This window comes from Lithobates pipiens, unplaced genomic scaffold, assembly GCF_037356315.1.
Source record: "Lithobates pipiens isolate NorthernLeopardFrog02 unplaced genomic scaffold, aLitPip1_a1.2 Scaffold_22, whole genome shotgun sequence".
Taxonomy (NCBI): Eukaryota; Metazoa; Chordata; class Amphibia; order Anura; family Ranidae; genus Lithobates; species Lithobates pipiens.
The window spans coordinates 45,683,826-45,705,220 of record NW_027507784.1 but is presented as its reverse complement, the minus strand read 5'-3'; the positions used below and the strand labels follow the sequence as shown (position 1 = coordinate 45,705,220).

The 21,395-nt window shown below is 43.9% G+C and overlaps 1 protein-coding gene across 1 annotated transcript in view; it reads right to left on the bottom strand.

Annotated features, from left to right (window-relative positions):
- LOC143923722 (uncharacterized) overlaps window positions 1-1,401 on the bottom strand; it is a 40,137-nt gene extending 38,736 nt beyond the window's left edge. Inside the window, exon 1 of the mRNA XM_077447534.1 lies at window positions 1,123-1,401. Coding sequence (XP_077303660.1) covers window positions 1,123-1,198 — 76 coding nt within the window. The 5' untranslated portion in view covers window positions 1,199-1,401. The remainder of the gene's footprint in view (window positions 1-1,122) is intronic.
- Between the last annotated feature and the right edge of the window lie 19,994 nt (window positions 1,402-21,395).

Here is a 21,395-nt window from a genome sequence, read left to right as displayed (position 1 = left end):
CCACGATCGGTAGAGAGAGAGCAATAATTCTAGCCCTAGACCCCCTCTGTAGCTCAAAACTGGCAACCTGTAAATTTAAACATCGCCTACAGAGATTTTTAAGGGTGAAAGTTTGTCGCCATTCCAGGAGCGGTGCAATTTTGAAGAGTGACATGTTGGGTATCAATTTACTCGGCGTAACATTATCTTTCACAGTATAAAAAAAAATTGGGCTAACTTTATTGTTGTCTTATTTTTTAATTTAAAAAAGTGTATTTTTTTCCAAAAAAAGTGCGCTTGTAAAACCGCTGCGCAAATACTGTGTGACAGAAAGTATTACAGCGACCGCCATTTTATTCTCAAGGATGTTAGAAAAAAAAAAAAACAATAACAATCAGTTAACCTTTGCAGAATCTGGGGTCCCACTGGACAGGTAATTGTTTTCTTGTACAAGACTTTAAGTCTAGGTTCACATCTATGCAGTCGGTGCGGTTTTCAGGAAAGTTTTGCAGTAAGTTTTGTGTTTTTAAACTCTCGTTATTAATGTGTTTGTGCATGCATTTTTTTGTGTTTTTTTTTCTATGTCCCTTTAAAAACATGGTTTCTGGATGCCAGATTGCTGGCAGAAAACGCTGGTTGAAAAACTTGCTTTTAACAGCATTTTATACTAGCGTTTATGGGCGTTTTCAATAAAAATACACAGAGGACACTCCAAAGATCCCACAGTGCATTCCAAACTCCCACAATTAATTGAAAAAATAGAATGCCGAACACTAATTAACGTGTGTTTATGAGTTTTCTGTGCGTTTGTCATTTTTTGGCGGTGAAAAACGGCACTTTGAATGCGAATTTCTGGCGTTCAGAAAAAAGCCAATAAACTCCACTTCTCATTGAAGCTAAAAAAAACGTCCATGTGTGCATTGACACATAGGCTAACATAGAGTGGAGTTTATGGGTTTAAAAAAAAAAAAAAAGCCCAAACTCCAATAAACTGCAGTTTATGAGCTCCAGTGTGCATGGTGCCTAAATCTGCTGATCTCTCCCCCTCCCTTTGTGTGAGGGTGGGGCACCTACCTCCGTCTGCCACTGCTGTGTTATTGATTGTCTTATATGTTACAAGAAATGTAAACAAATAAAACGTACCTGTGTGCTGCAAGAAAAGCAGCAATAATAATCCCAGAGGAGACATTTCTTTGCCTAGGAGGGTGGAGATTTTCATGTCATTGTCACGCCTTTCGTCTCTTTATCCTTCGCTGACTCAGCTGTGCACGGCTGTTTTACAAAATTAGAAATGCAAATCTATATTAAAACACAAGTAAAAACAGCTTGTAAAAAATTTGTGTTTGCTATCCCTAAAAAAGAAGGAAAGGAGTTGCTTTCACTTTCGCTTTCCTCCTCCTCCTTCCCCCAGCTCCGCTGCACTGAGCTTAGTGCCAGTGACATTCCCGGCTGGAATGTTGGTTCCTGTGACTGTCTATAAATAGCTGCGTCCCATCCATTCCATACTAAACACTTACTTATCAATATGTAATATACATTACAATTACAATCAATGACCGAGAATCACATGTCTGTATTTATAATATTCATATAAAAAGCAGACCATCATTATTTTGGCATATTTTTGGTTATTCAACCAGAAAAAAATCCTCTACCCTGTTCGCATCGCACCAGAACTTTCTAACATCGGGAAAGTTCATAACCGAACAACAAAACCTCATTGAAGTCTATGGGACCGAACGTGAAAAATCAAAAGTGCCCATTTTGAAGGTTTATATGCAAGTATTTGGGCATACAATGGTTATGGGGATCCGAGTACTGCCCTGGGCGACATGTATCAATGAAAAAAAAAAATTGTAAAAAACGTAATTTTTAAATGAGCAGTGATTTATTGATGCTTAAAGTGAAAGTATAAAAATTAAACATTTCTTTCAATATAGTGCCTGAGGGGTCCCCTTAGTCCACCTGTAAAGTGGCACATCTATAGTGTGTATAGAAGCTGCTGCAGCAATAATTTCATTTAGAAATAGGGATGGCCTTGCAGTTCGCCCGGCGATCGTTTTGCGGCAAATTTTGCTCGTTCGCGATTCGCCAAACTGGCGTACTTCTGGCGCTGTTCGCGCGCCGGATATATACGTTTACATTGTGAAGAACTTTGACCCATGATGACACATCCATCATGGGGTACAGGATAGCCAATTGAGACATTTCAGCACATGGACAATTGGACATATCCCCTACCTTATAAATAGACCTGATCTGGCGGCCATTTTACATTCTGTCTTTTACAAAAAACACAAAAGATGGGGCTTCTGGCCTTTTTAGGCACCATATATTATATGGTGCCTAAAAAGTCCAGAAGCCCGATCTTTTGTCTTTTTTGTAAAAAAATTATATCTGGACGTGGCACTTACTATACTTTTATGTATCCACAGCACCACTCTGTGTGAGACACCTTTTCTAATTAACATTCTGTCTTTTGTCAGTGTAGGGACAGGATGCTGTGTGGAGCAGGAACAGACAGTTTAATCACTAGCTATTACTATTAGGTCCACAAAAGTCTTTTTAAGGACTGGTATAGGTGTACAGTATATAGGGTTGTACACGTATAATATACTTTCTTTCAAATATATAAAGTATATTATGGTGCACTGCTCACTGCTGTACTGCTGAGTGCTGACCGATTCTGCAGCTGTCTTTTATCAGTGTAGGGACTGAGGGACAGCTTGGCCGCGTACACACACGGGCGGACTGTTCGCCCAACTTAGTCCGCTGAACAGTGTTTCAGCGGACAATCCGCTCGTGTGTGGGCTTCAGCGGACAGTTTCAGCGGACAGTCTGACGAACAAAGTTTTTCGGAATTTCCGTAAGACAGTCCGTCCAAACTTGGTTTTGTCTGTCCAAACTTGGTTTCAGCGGACAGTCCGCTCGTGTGTAGGCAAGTTGGACGAACTAAGTATCGCGCATGCTCAGAACGGATTTACACGGCCGAAGTTTGCATTGCAGTGTATAGGACGTCGTTTTTCTAGTCCCGTCGTACGTGCCGTTCACGTCATCGCGCACGCTTTCAGCGGACTGTTCGTTCATCGTGTGTGGTCAAGTCCGTTCATGCAAATTTTGAACGGACTGTTTGTCGGATTGTTTGACGAACTTAGTTGGGCGAACAGTCCGCCCGTGTGTACGCGGCCTTTGGTGTTTGGAGCAGGGACAGTCTGCAAATCACTAGCTACTAGGTCCACAAAGGTCCTTTTAAAGTGGTTGTAAACCCTTACAAACCACTTTGACCTACAGGTAAGCCTAGATTAAGGCTTACCTGTAAGTCCAAGAAATATCTCCTAAACCTATACGGTTTAGGAGATATTTGCCGGAAGACATGCACCACTGTCTACGGCGCATGCTCCGTAGACAGTGGTGTGCAGGCGCACTGAGCACGGCTTCCTCAATGACGAAGATGCCGCGCGTGTCGGCTCCCGTGCGCATGCGCGGGAGTGATGTTATCGCGGCTTCGCCGAATGACAGCGGCGGAGCTGCGAGACCCCACCGAGAAGATGGATGCTCCAGACTACAGGGGACAGCGGTGATTTCGCTAAGTGACACATAATGGGCTACTATGGGATGCATAGTAGTTCATTATGCTTTGCCTTTGCAGGGAATGAAAGAGGAAGTAAACCCATATAGTATATAGGGTTGTAATAATCTTAGAATATACTTTCTTTCAAATATACAAAGTATATTCTGGTGCACTGCTGCTGAGTGCACTGCTGACCGATTCTGCAGCTGTCTCCCTTGCACAAAAAAAGCACACCGTACTATATGCCTAAACCCTCCTGTTTGAAGAGGTTGAGGTCATATTTTTGGGTCCTGCAGCGAGTTGCTGGTATCAGTGCTGGTGTCAGTGCTCTCTATCTCGGTGCTGGTGTCAGTGCTCTCTATCACGGTGCCAGTGTCAATGCTCTCTATCTCGATGCCGGTGTCAGTGCTCTCTATCTCGATGCCGGTGTCAGTGCTCTCTATCTCGATGCCGGTGTCAGTGCTCTCTATCTCGGTGCTGGTGTCAGTGTTCTCTATCTCGGTGCTGGTGTCAGTGCTCTCTGTCTCGGTGCTGGTGTCAGTGCTCTCTATCTTGGTGCTAGTGTCAGTGCTCTCTATCTCAGTGCTGGTGTCAGTGCTCAGTCTCTATCACGGTGCTGGTGTCAGTGCTCTCTATCTTGGTGCTGGTGTCAGTGCTCTATATCACGGTGCTGGTGTCAGTGCTCAGTCTCTATCGCGGTGCTGGTTTCAGACAGTGAGGGAGATAGCAGCGGAGAAGCCAATCAGCAGGCAGTGCCAGCACCATGGCTGAGGATCAGCACTGGATTGGCACCTGGAGACCTGCATAAGTGGGGGTAAGGGCCGGGCAGACGGAGGGGCTCAAGCACAGGTTGGCACACTGGGACACTGGCACAGGACTGTGCTGCCCTGACTGTGGCACTGATCATCTCCTGCACCCCCTTCATAGCCTGCCCTGACCTTGCCTCTCCTCCACAGGCTTCATGCGCTCCTGAATTGTCAAAATTTCACAGATAAAAAAATAACGCTTGTCGTTGTCTATCCCAGATTCACTTAATACTTTTGTTATGTCAGTGTCCATGTTGTGGGACTATGTGTGCACAGCTAGTAAGTATTTTGTGGCTGAAAATATGACCTGGAGGTTTTTAAGGTTCGCCTGGCATTAAAGTCAATGGGGTCCGTTCGCAAAATGTCCCGTCGGAAGTTCGTCCATCACTATTTATAAAGCCCAAAAAATAAAAAATTCCAGCAAGCTTTCTTTATTTTGTAAGCAACGGCGTGATGAGCTAGTCTGTATGATGAGGCCACATTGTAGTGCACGGGGAACAAGAGTAGATATTTTTTGGATCAATTCTGGTGTCTCTACCACAGACTTTGGATTTCGACTTCGGTAACGGGTGCGAAAAAATTGTTCTTCGGGTGTCGGTTGCGCTTTTACATCCTAACCCTATAGACAGCCCTCAAAATTTCAACTTGCCTGCTCGCATTTGGAGAGTGAAATTATGAGGAGTCCGAGTATGGTCAGGGCTGTGCTGTCCTGGGAATGTTTATCCACTTAGCCAGTGCCGCTCATCCATGCCCCTCTCATAGGCTTGCAGAGATGAGCATTTCAGATAGAGCAGTCCGCTGCCTGGGACCACCCCTCTCCACCTTCCTCCTGCTGCACATCTAAGGAGTGGGGCGGTGCATGTCATCAAGTGGGCAGGCTCAAACCCTTTTGGTCCGCCCACTGTGTTTAGACAATGTCTGACCCCCTGACTGCAGGAGAAAGGTAACAGTACAGTATGTCAGTGTTCTGTTATTGAAATCAGCACATGGAGGTGTTGAATTTGGAATTGAACAAGATGCGTGCTGGGAGTAAAGGTGGGGGGGTTAATTGGATGCATAGGTCTGAATCATACTTATGAGTTCAGTTCCACCCCCCTCCCCCCCAAGCTATCATACCAATGCCTCAAAATACAATGCATTGAAGCTGCAGTGCTGGGCACTGATAGGCTGCATTGCTCTGGGCACTGATAGTGCTGCATTGCTGGGCACTGATAGTGCTGCACTGATAGTGCTGCATTGCTGGGCACTGATAGTGCTGCATTGCTGAGCACTGATAGGCTGCATTGCTGGGCACTTATAGGCTGCATTGCTGGGCACTGATAGAGCTTCCTTTCTGGGCACTGATAGGCTGCATTGCTGGGCACTGATAGGCTGTATTGCTGGGCACTGATAGGCTTTGCTGGACACTGATAGGGCTGGCTTTCTGGCCACTGATAGGGCTGGGTTTCTGGGCACTGATAGGGCTGCATTGCTGGGCACTGATAGGGCTGCATCGCTGGGCACTGATAGGCTGCATTGCTGGGCACTGATAGGGCTGCATTGCTGGGCCCTGATAGGCTGCATTGCTGGGCACTGATAGGCTGCATTGCTGGGCACTGATAGGGCTGGCTTTCTGGGCACTGATAGGGCTGCATTGATGGGCACTGATAGGCTCTATTGATGGGCACTGATAGGCTGCCTTTCTGGGCACTGATAGGGCTTCCTTCGCTGGGCACTGATAGGCTGCATTCCTGGGCCCTGATAGGGCTGCATTGCTGGGCACTGATAGGCTGCATTGCTGGACCCTGATAGGGTTGCATTGCTGGGCACTGATAGGCTGCATTGCTGGGCACTGATAGGCTGCATTGCTGGGCACTGATAGGGCTGGCTTACTGGGCACTGATAGGGCTGCATTGATGGGCACTGATAGGCTCTATTGATGGGCACTGATAGGCTGCCTTTCTGGGCACTGATAGGGCTTCCTTCACTGGGCACTGATAGGCTGCATTCCTGGGCCCTGATAGGGCTGCATTGCTGGGCACTGATAGGCTGCATTGCTGGGCACTGATAGGCTGCATTGCTGGGCACTGATAGGCTGCATTGCTGGGCACTGATAGGCTGCATTGCTGGGCACTGATCAGCTGCATTGATGGCCACTGGTGAGGCTGTATTGATGGCCACTATTGAGCCGACACTAATGGGCACTGATAAGCTGCACTGATGGCTGCATTAATGGGCACTGATCAAGTTGTTAAAATTTATTTTTGTAACTTAATTCTCTATATAAATCATTTAACAGCATAATTTCATGAGATAATTTATGAGGGCATGTTTAGGAGCGGGGCAGGGTAAGGGTTGGGTGGGGCAACTGGTGGCGAGTAACTCTTAGCCCCTGTACACACGGTCGGACATTCTGCCAACCAAATCCGTCGGATTTTGTTCGTCGGATTTTGCCTGTCGGATCTTGTCCGAAACTGTTGCATACACACGGTCGGACTAAGTTGTCGAAAAATCCGATCATTCAGAACGTGATGACGTAATTTCATTACGATGGGACTAGTAGCCAATAGCTTTGATGTAGGAATTTTATCTGAGCATGCGTGGCACTTGGTCCGATCAAAATTCTCTACACATGATCGGAGTATGTCCGATCAAACCAGTTGGTCGGAAAATATTTCCAACATGTTGGAAAATTGGGTCCGACGGATATTCCGACGGAATCAGTCCAATGCATACCACATACAGTCAGATTATCCGACAACACGGTCCGATAGGACACATTCCGATGGATTCTCCGACCGTGTGTACAAGGGCTTAAGGCCTGGCTAGTAGCTCAGGATTTGAAATTTTGAGCCCTGCTATAGAGGTACTCTTGATGAAAGTAAGAATTAGCCTTGCTGTCAAAATTTGAAATGATATGCACTTGTCAAACATGGGCAGAAAAATTGGTCTTTGGGTGTTAATTGTGCCCATGAAACCTACACCAAAGACATTCTTCCAGATGAAATCAACACCCACAACACTAGGCAGCCTAGAAGTCCTGCAGAGATTCCACATCCCAAAAACACTAATAATAATATAACGGTGGTCAAGGAGGGTTGCCAACCAATAGTGATCCTTTTCCTTTACGCCACATATTATTGGGTCCTTTTGCAGGCTTTGAAGCATGTACCGTAAATTTGCGGGGGCATGAGAAGCAGACTCCTCTGGGTCACTGAGGATTATAGTATCTTGAACTGCCTCCTTCCAGCCACTTACTACTCCGAAGGGTTCTGCGGATGGAAAAACATCTCTTACTGTTTGATGTATGTCTTCCTCTGCTTCAATCCCTCCAAAACTGCCAGAATCGTCCTCCTCCTCCTCCTTTCTCTCCTCTTGTGTGTTCTGTGACATAGGAACAATGGTGTCTGCATAAAGTGGGCCTTGAGAGGAAAGGAAGTCCTCCTCTTCGTCCCGCTGCTCTGCCTCGGGTGCCCTGTGGATAATGCCATGCAGAGTCTGCTCCAGCAGGAACACAACAAAGATTGTGTCACTGATGCATGCATTGTCACAACTCATTATCCTTGTGGCCTTCTCAAATGGTGACAGTACAGTGCATGCATCCTTTATGAGCAGTAATTGACATGGGGAAAAAAAGCTGAGCTGACCTCAGCATGTCGTTGTTGCATAGTCACTGCAGCATTGCCAAAGTCGGTTTCCACCTGGTGGGCATGTCACAAATCAGGCAGGTGGAATTCCCGCTGAATTTCAGCCAGCTGAGCACTGGCTGTTATGACTGCCTAACATGGCTACTCACTCTCCTGGCCTGCTTTAGTAGATCTTTCAACCCTGGGTACCTATTTAGGAAACACTGCACCACCAAATTGAGGACATGTACCATGCATGGCACATGTGTCAACTTTCCCTGTCTAAGGGCAGACAGGGGGTTTGTGCAATTACCACACACCACAAATTCTGGCTCCAGATTGCGTGGCATGAACCACCTCTGGGCTTGTCCCTGCAGAGCTGTAAGAATCCCTGCTCTGGTGTGGATCCTGTGCCCTAGACACACCAGCTGAAGCACTGCATGGCACCTTTTAGCCTGACTCATTGAATAGCCCTTTGAACACTTAGGGGGTGCTTGAGGTTCACAGGACAATTCAGCAGAGGAGAGCATGGAGGAGGGTAGAGCTGACAAATCTGGCATCTTCACCAACTGTATGGAGACATGGGGGCACAACAAGCTGCAGCACCGAGCCCTGTCCTGCATCCTTCCAAGTTGCAAGAAGAGTTATCCAGTGTGCTGTGAACTAAATATATTGTTACTGCCCATGCTTGCTGGACCACGTGTCAGCAGTAACATGGACTTTGCGGCTGACTGCCTTGGCCAATGATGCCACAACATTGCCTTCCACGTGATGGTAAAGAGATGGAATGGCCTTACGTGAAAAGAAATAGCGACTGGGAGCCTGTCATTGTGGTACAGCACATTTTGCAAATTCACAGAAGGGGGGCAGAATCCACCAGGCGGAAAGACAGAAGTTGTAGAGCCAGCAGCTTTGACAAGCTTGCATTTAGACGCTGGGCATGTGGGTGGTCTCTGCAGCAGATGGAGCAGAGAAATTTGCCAGCTATAGTCTACAGCTGGTGGTGTGCTGCTGGCAGATGTGCTGCAAGGACCTGGGACACCCTGCGCTATACCATCATCCCTGTCATTGGAGGCTGCTGAGAGGTCATGTGGTATAGCAGGGACAGACTGAGGTGATAAGGAGGAGGAACAGATTTATGCCCCTTTTGTGTGGCTTTTAGGTGCTCTTGCCAACTGGCTGAGTGGTGGGAGGTTAAAAGCCTTGTCAAGTATGTGGTACCCAAATGGTTGGTGTTTTTGTCAAGCTTGATGCGCTAGAGACAAAGTTTGCAAATAGAAACAGTTCTAAAAAGTGCCTAGTGTTGTGAGTGTTGATTTCATCTGGAAGAATGTCTTTGGTGTAGGTTTCATGGGCACAATTAACACCCAACAGCTCCACAATGTGATGGAATAGAGGGGCTGCTCTCTACTCTTCCATGATGGCTGCCTCGTTGGGGTTGTGCCTCACCCTCACTTTCCTCCTCTGCTCTATCCGGCACCCAAGTCAAGTCAGTGACCTCATCATCATCATTTCCTCCATCCTCATTACCATTGGAGACAACTTGGCAGTATGCTGTGGCTGGGGGAACATGACTGCCAATTTGTGTACCAGTGTTCTCCCTTCTCTGTAGGCTCATGTTCCTGCTTTCCTCAACCTCAGAGTCAGAACCAACATCTTAATTGAGTAACGGCTGTGAATCGTCAAGGAGCAAGTGGCTGATGCTGTGTTCAAATAACTCCGCTGACTCCTCCATGCCTGATGCTGGGGATATGACAGAAATAGATGTGCCACTTTACAGGCAGACTAAGGGGACCCCTAGGCACTATATTTAAAGATTTTCTTTCATTTTTTATGTTTAACTTTAAGCATCTTTAAAGTCACTGTTCCTTTAAAAACAATCTATTCTAAAAAAAAATTTTGCATCGGTACATATCCCCCAGGGCAGTACCTGGGCCCCCATACCCTTTTTATGGCCAATAACTTGCATATAAGCCTTCAAAATGGGGACTTTTGCAAGTTTGGGTTCCATAGACTTTAATGGGGTTTGCAGTTTGGGTCTGAACTTTTGTCATATTCAAGAGTTCTGGCGCAAACCAAATTGGGGGGTGTTCGTCCCATCTCTAATGGTCAGATTTAGGCTTCATGAACACTAGCCTACATTTACCGCGGCTGTGGGAAAATGAACAACGCAGCAAAATCGCCACCACATTTTGTGTCTTACCGCAGCCAGCGTTCAAATGTTTCCTATCCTGAACGTGATTCTTCCGCATTCAGGAGAGGGTGGTTGAAGCTCACCAAAACGTGGCAGCTTACACTCTGCTAAAAGCCTTTGTGTACTTGGACACATAGGCTTTTATGGAGTTGAGTTTAGGAGCTTTGGCAAAAAAAAAATCTGAAAAGCTCCTAAACTCAAGTTTAGGAGCTGCCAGTGTAGGCTAGTGTACATGAAGCCGAAAATTGATTGACCGATTCGAGTTCTGTGTGAAGAAGTGCTTGTTGATAAGGAGCGGGTCAGGAAGCCAGTGGCCACATCCTTAAAAAGCGATGACTCGTCAGCTGTCAGCGGGTTTCTCCACTGATAGCTGAATGTAAAAAATGTCATGCGGGCAATGAAAAATACATGAAAAAAAATGGCGTGAGGCGCCCCCCCCCCTTTTTAGTGTGTCGGAAGGTGCAGTGGCAGTATACACACAGAGACGGTTGCACTAAAACTTGGAGCTTGTAATGAAGAGAATGCCAAACTACAGAGTGCCGATTAAGCCCCGTACACACGAGAGGACTTATGTCCGACAGACTTCCGAAGGAGTTCTGCCGGAGTTCCGACAGAGTTCTGACGGACTTTTCGACTGAGCGGACTTGGCCACACACAATCACACCAAACTCCGACGGATTCGAACGTGATGACGTACGACTGGACTCGAATAAGGAAGTTCATAGCCAGTAGCCAATAGCTGCCCTAGCGTCGGTTTTAGTCCGTCGGAATAGCATACACACGAGCGAATTTTTCGGTAGGAACTGGGTCCGGCGGAGTTCCGTCGGAAAAATTTGAAGCATGTTCCATTTTCTAAAGTCTGTCAGACTTTTGCGAATCAAAAGTCCGTTGCAGCCCACACACGATCGAATAGTGTGACGGAATCATTCCGTCGGACTTTGGATGTTGAAAAGTCCGCTCGTGTGTACGGGGCTTTAGGGAAACACTCACAGTTCAGTTTAAATGAAGAGATGCAGCAAAAAGAGATGCACCATCAGGGTCTGTTCAGAGGGCAAAATTCAGCCTGGCCGGTTCGGTCCTAAAAAGGGGAGGCTTCCTCCAGGATAGAGAATCCCTTGCTGTCCCTACTTGTCAGGAACCTTTCCCTGCCACTAATCACTTTCCCTGTCAGGTCTCTTTCCCAACTCTACCCACTTGGCAAAAGTGCACCAAAACCTGGGGGCAGGGAATTATAATGACTCTGCTGACCCAAGATGGCTACCAGGGGCAACATGGATGCAGCGTAGCCAACCGGGAACACTGCTCCATGACTCAGGAAACCACAAAGAAACCAGGTTTCCCTTGACTTCCTCTACAGGCTGCTGTACCACTTGTTTGAGCACCTCGTGCAGTGCAGAAAACAGACTGCACCTACCTACAAGTGTATTTTGTACATGGTAGCTGTTGCACTTTTGCATGCTTGTACACGTTCCCTTTTCAAAAAAAACTCAACAAAAAAATACACAAAAATAATAGGTTTTAGCATAATCACATAGTGATTGTATGAGTTTCTTGTTTTTATTTACTTTGGCAACATATATAACTACTGTATAACAATTTGTTAGTGCTGTTTACTTTTTTGTGTGTGTGTGTTTTATTTCGTTATTTTATTTATATGTACAGTATATGTTTATTTATGTTTGTTTATTATTTATTTATTATTAACTAAACCAAAATGTAACTTTAACCTAGCTTTGTTTATACATTTTTAATATTTGTTTGTTTAAAAAAAAAAAAAAACTCTAGGAAAGACAATTGTTCTGATTGTGATTTTTTAAATGTTTATATTTATTTGTTATAATCATTAACAAATCCAAATATTTTAAAAGTAATTTTAATATTTAGAATTCTGAATCTCTGGTGATCCTTCCATTAATGTCCTTATTCAAGCACGTCCTGTTACAGGGTGACAACGCTCAATCCATATCTCCCAACTGTGTGTTGTCAAACTGTCACATAGATTTTTATTCGAGAATGCAAATACGGTAGTTGTTTTAACACCCTTTATGCAGGCGTGGTCCACTGTTCCACCTTCAAAAAACCCACCCTGGGTGGGTCATTGCTGGAGTGATTGCAAATAGGTCACAGGGTATGAAAAAGGTGAAAAAAAAAAGCATTGTATTAAAAAAAAATAAGAAAAAAAAAGGCAGGTCATACAGAAAGAAATCTGTAACCAATCTCAGTGAGCATACAAAGTCCACAGATATGTGTTCTTTAAGATACTCACAACAGTGTGCAGCGCAACATTCTACTCCACGGCTTGCAAAAGGATTCCGTGGAGACAGGGAGTATAAAACCCATGATCCTTACTAGAGATGAATGGCACTCTATTTATTGAGTAACCATACGTTCTTGTGGGATCAAAAGACAGAAAGTTCCACTCTGCAAACAGATGTCAGTTAAAGAGTAGGGAGACAGAGAAGAAACTCAAGCCTCATAGTGTAGTAGATAAATGAAAACATCTTTATTAAAAAGAATTATCTTACTTACAATGCAAATCCTTGGTACCATGCATTAAAATAAAGCTGCAGCATAAATAAATCCTGATGGTCCAACCAGTGGCTGCTACTATGCGTGATGAAGTCACGTCAGGTTTCATCCTACGTGTTTCGTCACATGCTGACATCATCTGGGGCATGGCTATGTAACGACAGCCCGCAAAGGTGCATTTATACAGTGATCGCAGAAGGCAAATCCCCCTGCACCCGATGCTTAGCTGAAATAGGGTTTCCACATAGTTATAATTTTTTACTCTGACTAGCACCATCTTGTGACCAAATAATTATAGTTTATGATACCAGCTAGCACCATCTTGTGGCCAAATAACACATTTATTACCCAGAAATACAATAGAAAGATCAGTTATCCTATATATAAAGAAAAAAAGGTAACAATTGTCTGCCTGTCTGTCTGGACATTTGTCTGTCTCTGGATCTAGAGGATGGATTATCTCTCAATAAGGATGTGGTGGTGGTTTTGGCTTCCTTGGCTGCTGGACTTTGATCATCTGGTCTGCATTGTCCATGTTTATAGAGCTGTGTCTTGTTGCCTTATGGCTCTCCTTTGGGGTGTACTGATTTATTCTTGGTTCAAGTGTTCCATCTCTTCATCATTTTGCGGTGGGTCATTTTATTCATCATTTCTTTGAACAGGGTTCATGGGAATTCCTGGAACTAAAGCACATATTTAAAATAATAAATGAAACATCAGTAGTGTAAATGAAAATGTCATTAAATATGTATACCGTATACAGCACCATACAAGTACGATACAACGGAATGTGATCTGTAGAAGCATTCAAATTGCCGAAAAGGGGTTACAGCAGGTTCAGATAGTTTGAACATAGAAAAATTAGGAAGGAAAGAAAAAGCTACAAGGAGTGGTAACAGACTGATATACACTATATAACCAAAAGTATTGGAACACCTACCTTTTACACGCACAGGGATATACACTATATTTACACGCACATGAACGTTGATGGCATCCCAGTCTTAGTCCGTAGGGTTCAATATTGAGTTGGCCCACCCTTTGCAGCTATAACAGCTTCAACTCTTCTGGGAAGGCTGTCCACAAGGTTTAGGAGGGTGTCTATGGGAATGTTTGACCAGTCTTCCAGAAGCCCATTTGTGAGGTCAGACATTGATGTTGGATGAAAAGGCCAGTCTCTCCTCTGATTCATCCCAAAGGTGTTCTATCGGATTGAGGTCAGGGCTCTGTGCAGGCCAATTAACTTCCTCCACCCCAAAACTGTTCATCCATGTCTTTATGGACCTTGCTTTGTGCACTGGTCCAAATCCTTTGGTGGAGGGGAGATTATGGTGTGGGGTTGTTTTTCAGGGGTTGGGCTTGGCCCCTTAGTTCCAGTGAAGGGAACTCTTAAGGCATCAGCACACCAAGACAGTTTGGACAATTTCATGCTCCCAACTTTGTGGGAATGGCCCCTTCCTGTTCCAACATGACTGGCCTGCACAGAGTCCTGACCTCAACCCGAAAGAACACCTTTGGGGTGATTTAGAGCAGAGACCGTGAGCCAGGCCTTCTCTTCCAACATCAGTACCTGACCTCACAAATGCGCTTCGGGAAGAATGATCAAACATTCCCATAGACACACTCCTAAACCTTGTGGATGGCCTTCCCAGAAGAGATGAAGCTGTTATAGCTGCAAAGGGTGTGGCTGCACTACTGGGAGAGGATATGCCTCTTTACAAAGATTAAGCCTTTCCTTTTTACATCTCGGCAAGTTGTCTTTGGAGGTGATTTTAACACCGTTACTAGGCCCAAAGACAGGAAAGGCTCCACTGACAGTCTGAGATATGATAGCGTCTTTCTCAATACGATAGCCAGGGAAGCAGGTCTGGAAGATGCGCATATTAAGGGTTGCCCAGACAGCACGGGGTACACGTTTAAGCGAGGCAGTTGTAAGAGCAGGATAGATAGTGTTTTTTTTTTAAGGGGGACTCTGCCTTTTTCGGCTCCTGAGTGTCGTATGGTGGAGTTCTCTGATCACCTTTTGCTGTCTGTTATTCTCAATGCTTCAGATATGCCACCTAAAGGAAAGGGTATTTGGAGGATGAATTCGGCTCTGCTGGATGATGAGGAGGTAAGACAATCCTTTGAGGCTTTTTTTCAGGCTCAGGTAACCGTCCTGGATTTCTGCAGCAGTAAGTCGGAGTGGTGGGAGCTTGCCAAAAGCCGGATTAGTGGGTTTTTCAAGGCCATAGGAAAAAGGAAACAGCTTGGTAAGTAAATAGTTAATATGGGCTACTGGCGCTACCTCAAAATTATTTCCATTCAAAATATAAAACAATTAAAGCTAAACTTATTTTAATCACCGCTCTCTGGCCCCAAGGCCTATGATACACCCAGTGTTTTAGTGCTTTCAGCTAATGTGTATAGGCTGAGAAATTCCTCACTGTTTTATTCAGAGGTTGAATTTTCTCAATGTTCTATATTAAATTCCATGAGTGACCTAAAACGTCCTCACTCTTAATCTAAACAACTCTGTGGCAAAAAAAGAAAAGAAAAAAAGCTAAAGGAAAAATAAAACAAACTTTTCCCCTTGTATAGGGAATATGCCAACTAGACTCCCAGTATTAAACAAAACCAACTACATAAGATATTCCAAGTAATATATATACAGAAAAAAGTATATCCAGGTGATAAATATACAGAAAAGATTATATATATATATATATATATATATATATATATATATATATATATATATATATACCACAATCCTACACCTTCCTTAAATGACTCATAAACTAGCAGTGTTGTAATGTGAGATTATATATGTGGAAGAAAAAAATTATATATGTAAAGTGATTAAACAGTGAAAAAATTCTAAATAAAAAAAAACATAACAGTGAAAAAAGTTTTTTGAGAGAAAAAAATATATAAAATTCTAAATAAAAATAAAAATTAACATAAAAGTAAAAAAAGTTTTTTTGAGAGGAAAATATATATAGTCCACAGTGATTCTTTTATCAAATGTCCACAACTGTGCAAATTTTTCTGCTCCAGAAAACAAAAGAGTGACTTTCGTGATTATGACTGTTTATTCGTGACTTCCGTGCTCATTCACCCTCAAGGGTCCCCACTCACCAAATCCACTCACCCCCTAAGGGGTTATGCGCATGTAAGCTGTATCCCACTTTGTTGAGGATTCCACCAGTCCGCTGTATCTTCCAAAACGACTCCCCACAAATATTTTCGTTGTTAGAGAGAAGACTCCTATGTCCCGTGGTAGTTCCTCAAAGGAAAAAAGATCCACTCATGGTGTAGTATTTCTGGTGTACAGCACACTTGTTATTAGGGGGAGGGGAACAAGTTAGAGCTGTTATTCTGTTATGCTCTTACCAGAGCTGAAAAAAATATTTTTGGTATTTATATATAGTGGGAGGCTTGTGACCACTATTTAAAAATCAATACTTTATTGCAGAGATATAAAAAATCTTCCAAACTGCGAAAAGATTTTACCACAGCAGTTTTACAGCAAATATCATTTGTTAAAAAGTTTTTCTTTTGCAAAGAATTTTTTCAAAGTACAAAAAACATGTACAACAAAAAACAAAGAAATAAAAATGCAAAATATATAAAAATATAAAAAAATGCAAAAATTAAATAAAACAAATATGTATAGAAAAAAATACTTTGAAAGCTACTAAATTATAAATAGTCAATCTTATAATGCCTATTTATCCTCCTTAAGAAGTGGGGATCTAGATAGTCATATCCTCCATATATTTTGTGTCCCTAAGGGAACCACTTCCCAGGCTCTATAGGCTCTCTATGGATTGAATCTATTTGCAACTCGATTTAATGTGTCCTTAACCACTTGCTTACTGGGCACTTAAACCCCCCTCAGTCCCAGACCAATTTTCAGCTTTCAGCGCTGATGCACTTTGAATGACAATTGCGCGGGCATACAACACTGTACCCAAATGAAATTTTTATCATTTTTTTCCCACAAATAGAGCTTTCTTTTGGTGGTATTTAGTTACAGCTCGGAGTTTTATTTTTTGCTAAACAAACAAAAAAAGATGCAAAAAAAAAAAATAAAAAAAATCATGTTTTAATAGTTTGTTATAAAATTTTGCAAACGGGTCATTTTTCTCCTTCATTGAAGTGCGCTGATTAGGCGGCACTGATGGCTGCATTGGTGGGCACTGATGGGCTGCATTGGTGGGCACTGATGGGCTGCACTGGTGGGCACTGATAGGCATAGTTAAGGCGGCACTAATAGGCACAGATAAGGCGGCACCGATGGGCACAGATAAGGCGGCACTGATGGGCAAAGATGGGCACATAAGATGGCACGGATGGGTGGCACAGATGGGTGGCACGGATGGGCACTGATAGGTACCACAGATAGATGGGACTGATGGGCACTGATAGGTGGCACTGATAGGTGGCTCTGATAGGTGGCACTGCTGGGCACTGATGGGCGGCACTGCTGGGCACTGATGGGCGGCACTGCTGGGCACTGATGGGCGGCACTGGGGTGCAGCACCTTTGAGGCAGATTGGGTGGCACTGTGGGGTGGCACTGTGGGGTGGCACTGTGGGTGGCACTGTGGGTGGCACTGTGGGTGGCACTGTGGGCACTATGGGCACTGACGGGGGGCACTGACGGGGGGCACTTACTTTTGCGTTTTATTTTACAGGATGGCACTGCGGGAGGCAGGTGGGCACTGGCAGGTGGCAGGTGGTCCCTTGTATTGATGGCCGTGATCGGGACTGATGTCCCGATCACGGCCGCCGGTGATCGGCTTTTTTTTTTTCTCCTCGCGCTGTCAGCGCGAGGAGGAATAATGGCCGATTACCGGCTCCGTTCTATCACATGATCAGCTGTCATTGGCTGACAGCTGATCACGTGATAAGGGGTCGGGATCGACCCTTTGCACGGATCGGTGATCAGGCGAGTCTCACGGACTCGCCGATCACAGAGCGCGCCGCGCGCGCCCCTCAGGGGGCGCGCAGGCCGCTCGTATCCGGGACGACGTCAATAGACGTAGTCCCGGAAATGTAGGTCCGCGCTGTTGCCGTCATTTGGCAATAGCGCGGATCTGTAGTGGTTAAAATCCTTTACGCAAAAAGGACAAATATAAAAAACCCCCACCGGTTCGCCAGTACAAAGCAATCCGTTGAGCGAGCGGCGTGCGTTCCAGCTGCGCTCCAATGGAACAGGCGCACCGGAAGTGACGTAGTATGCGTAATGGCGCTATACGCGTTTCGTCAGAGACGTCCTCAGCAGCGATACCACGCATACACACACTGTCATCTTTGAAGGTAATCGTTCCTCCCACTCCTGGGTTTTAACCAATAGGCAGCCAGGGTGGAGTTACGATTTTATTATCGCCTCCTTCTCTAGTAATTAAATTACAGCGGCCGGACCAATCTTTATTTACCTGCCTCCTAGAGACAAAAACACCTGATTTTAAGGAAGAAAACCATATGTTTGTAAAAACATACAGTACCCTATTGATACAGTATTTATATCCCTATCCTAGTAAGGAGAAAGGGGACGCTCAGCGAGGTCAAGCTAATTGCCACTTCTGTCATACTATTATTGACTTTATGATATTCCCATATTTCCATCATATTTTACTAGAAATCAAGTTATTTTACAAGCTATCTTGTTACACTCATAGAGTTATTTGACCTCATTACCAAGTTTAAGAAGCATTATTCTTCTTTGCCCACATCAAGTTTCTCTTCCCACGAACTCCAGTTGTCCATGCCAGATATTATCCTGTAAAACTTCCAGTGGGCAAAACAAGAACATGCCTATTTTAATCATTTTTTTATTATTTATTTATATACAGCTCACTGACTTATTTTGGATCCTTTAACAATATTAAGGGTATTTTTTCCTATTTATCCATATCAGCTATTATTTTGTAAACCTCAATGAGGAATTTTTCCATATCAGATATTGCCTTATAAATCTAAATGAGGAGTGGGTTATATACATATCCGAGACAAGTATATTGTCTCGTTATTTTTGCAGCATAATTTCATCAGTATTCTTCTTGCTTTCTACCATCATTAGGCTTCATTAACTAAACCCTATCAACCTCAGATATTACCATGTAAACCTTCTAAAGAGGAACTTTTTTTGACCAGTTTACCTTAATAATGTCTCATTATTTTTGCAGCATAATTTTATCAGTATCCTTCTTACTTTCTACCATCGTTAGGCTTCATTAACTAATCCCTGTCAACCTCAGATATTAACATGTAAAACGTCTAAAGAGGAACTTCTTTTTTGACCAGTTTCCCTTAATACCAATATTTTTCAATTGCTTTAGTTTTATCCAACTTATAAGGGTAAAGAGCAGAGATAAACGGGCACTATTCCCCACGCATCCAGATATTATCTTGTAAAACAGCTCTTCTGAAGTCTTGACTCATCAAAGAGCTCCTCCAAAGTCTTGACTCATCAAAGAGCCCATCCCCAAGGAAACCTTTTACATCACCCCCAATTCAAAAGACCATACCTTATTATCTTTACCTTTTATGGATTTGCTATAAAACAATTAAGGTCTATATCAATATTTAACCCTTTTGGGGCTAAGGTGTTTAATCTATATATCCAGCTGGTTTCGTTCTGTGATATAAGGGTGGTCATATTGCCTCCTCTCCAATTTTGTTTTATACAATCAATTCCATAAAAAAACAGTTTTGAGGGGTCTCGTTGGTGAAATAGATCAAAATGTCTGGAAATATTATGGTTAGGGAACCCCTTCCTGATGTTGTTAATATGCTCCCTTATTCGTATGTATTCTATTCTATTTTTTCTACTACGTGGTATTGTGTATTATATCCAGTAATGAATGCCAGATCGAATTTTTGCTTCTCTTTCTCTGATTTCTTTATCAGGGTATTCCTATCTGTGTTACCAACTTCATTTTTTATCTTAACCAATGATTCATATTTATATCCCTTTTCTACAAATTGTGCAACTAGCTTATCAGCTTGGGAAGAAAAATCCTCCACTGAATTGCAATTCCTCCTTATTCTTAGGAGTTGTCCCTTTGGGATATTAGCTTTCCATTTAGGATGATGACAACTTAAAGTGGGGATATAACTATTTCTATCCGTTTCTTTAAAGAAAGTTTTCGTATGAAGACCATCATTTTTCTTAAAGATTTCTAAATCCAGAAATTCTATCTTCTGCTCATCGCATTTTCCACTAAATGTTAAGCTTGGTAAGTACATTGCCTACCAGCAGCTGCGGAGAAAACTTGATCGCCTTTTCTCAAGTGGTGGAGATTTGACAAAATCCAGGTCAGGGATCCTGGAGGTCTCAAGGTCTTTTTATGTAGATCTTCTGGGAGAGAAGTACCTCGATCGGGCAAGGATGTCGAGTTTTCTGGATTCTAAACCAGGTCTGAGAAATAATATTCCGCTGGCAAGTTTGACAGGGGAAATCACAGCAGAAGAGGTAGTCAAAGCTATAGATGGTCTGGCTATTAAGAAAACCCTGGGGCCAGATGGATTGACGGCTGAATTTTATAAGACTTTCAAATCCAGCTTGGTACCTTATCTTGTGGAGGTATTTAATGGCTGTCTGCAGGAGGGTTCACTCCCTCCCTCCATGAGACAATCTGCTGTGATTCTGTTGTCAAAAGGCAAGGATCCCTCGATGATTGAGAATTGGCGCCCCATTAGCCTTCTCAATGTCGATAGAAAGATTCTGGCAAAGATAATTTTCTGGCGCATTGTCGTCAGTAGCAGACAGACTTCTTTCTCGTCAACAGCACTGTTCGGTCCAGGGCAGAAGCACTTTTTCAGCGGTGTTAGCTGTCCGGGAGGCTCTGGAACATTGCAGGGCTGAAGGATGGAGAAAGTATTTGCTGGCATTGGATCAGGCAAAGGCTTTTGATCGTGTCAATCATGAGTACCTCTGGCTTCTCCTTGACAAGTATGGCCTGGAGGGTGGGTTTATTGGAATGCTTAAGACTTTAAACAGAGAGGCAGAGAGCTTCATGCTTGTTAACGGTTGGGTTGGACGGCCCTTCAGGGTTGGATCGGGGGTGCGCCAGGGGTGTCCACTGAGCCCTTTGCTATACGTTTTCACAATCGACCCCTTCATCAGAAGGATAGATATCGGACCGTTGTGCGGGGTGACGGTGGGCATTACTGGTGAGCCGCCCTTGAGGGTTGTAGCCTATGCTGATGACGTTTCTGTTTTTATCCCTGGGACAGAGGAGGCGCAAGAGGTTGTCTCAGTTATAGAGCAGTATTCTGAGGCATCAGGCTCCAAGGTCAACCATGATAAGAGTGAAGTATTTTGGATGAGCGAGGGAGGTGAGAGCTTTGCACTTCCGGACAACTTCCCCAGGCCTCAGCAGAAAGTCAAAGTATTAGGCATCGAGTTTGGCCCTGATGATTACAGTAAGTCAAATTGGGAAGCCAGGCTGAATGATGCTGATGTCAAGGTGAAATGCTGGAAGGGGTGGCGGCTCTCCTTGAGGGAAAAGGTGGACTTGATTAAGACCTACCTGATTCCTACCTTTCTGTATGTCAGCTTTGTTTGCATCTTGCCAGAGTCCTGCTATACCAGGATTTATAGTTTTTTCTTCCAGTTATTATGGGGGAACAGGCTGAATCTTGTGAAGCGGAATGTGACTTACCTATCTAAGCGGAAGGGTGGCCTAGGGATGGTCAACCCAGTTGTGTTCTTCTCTC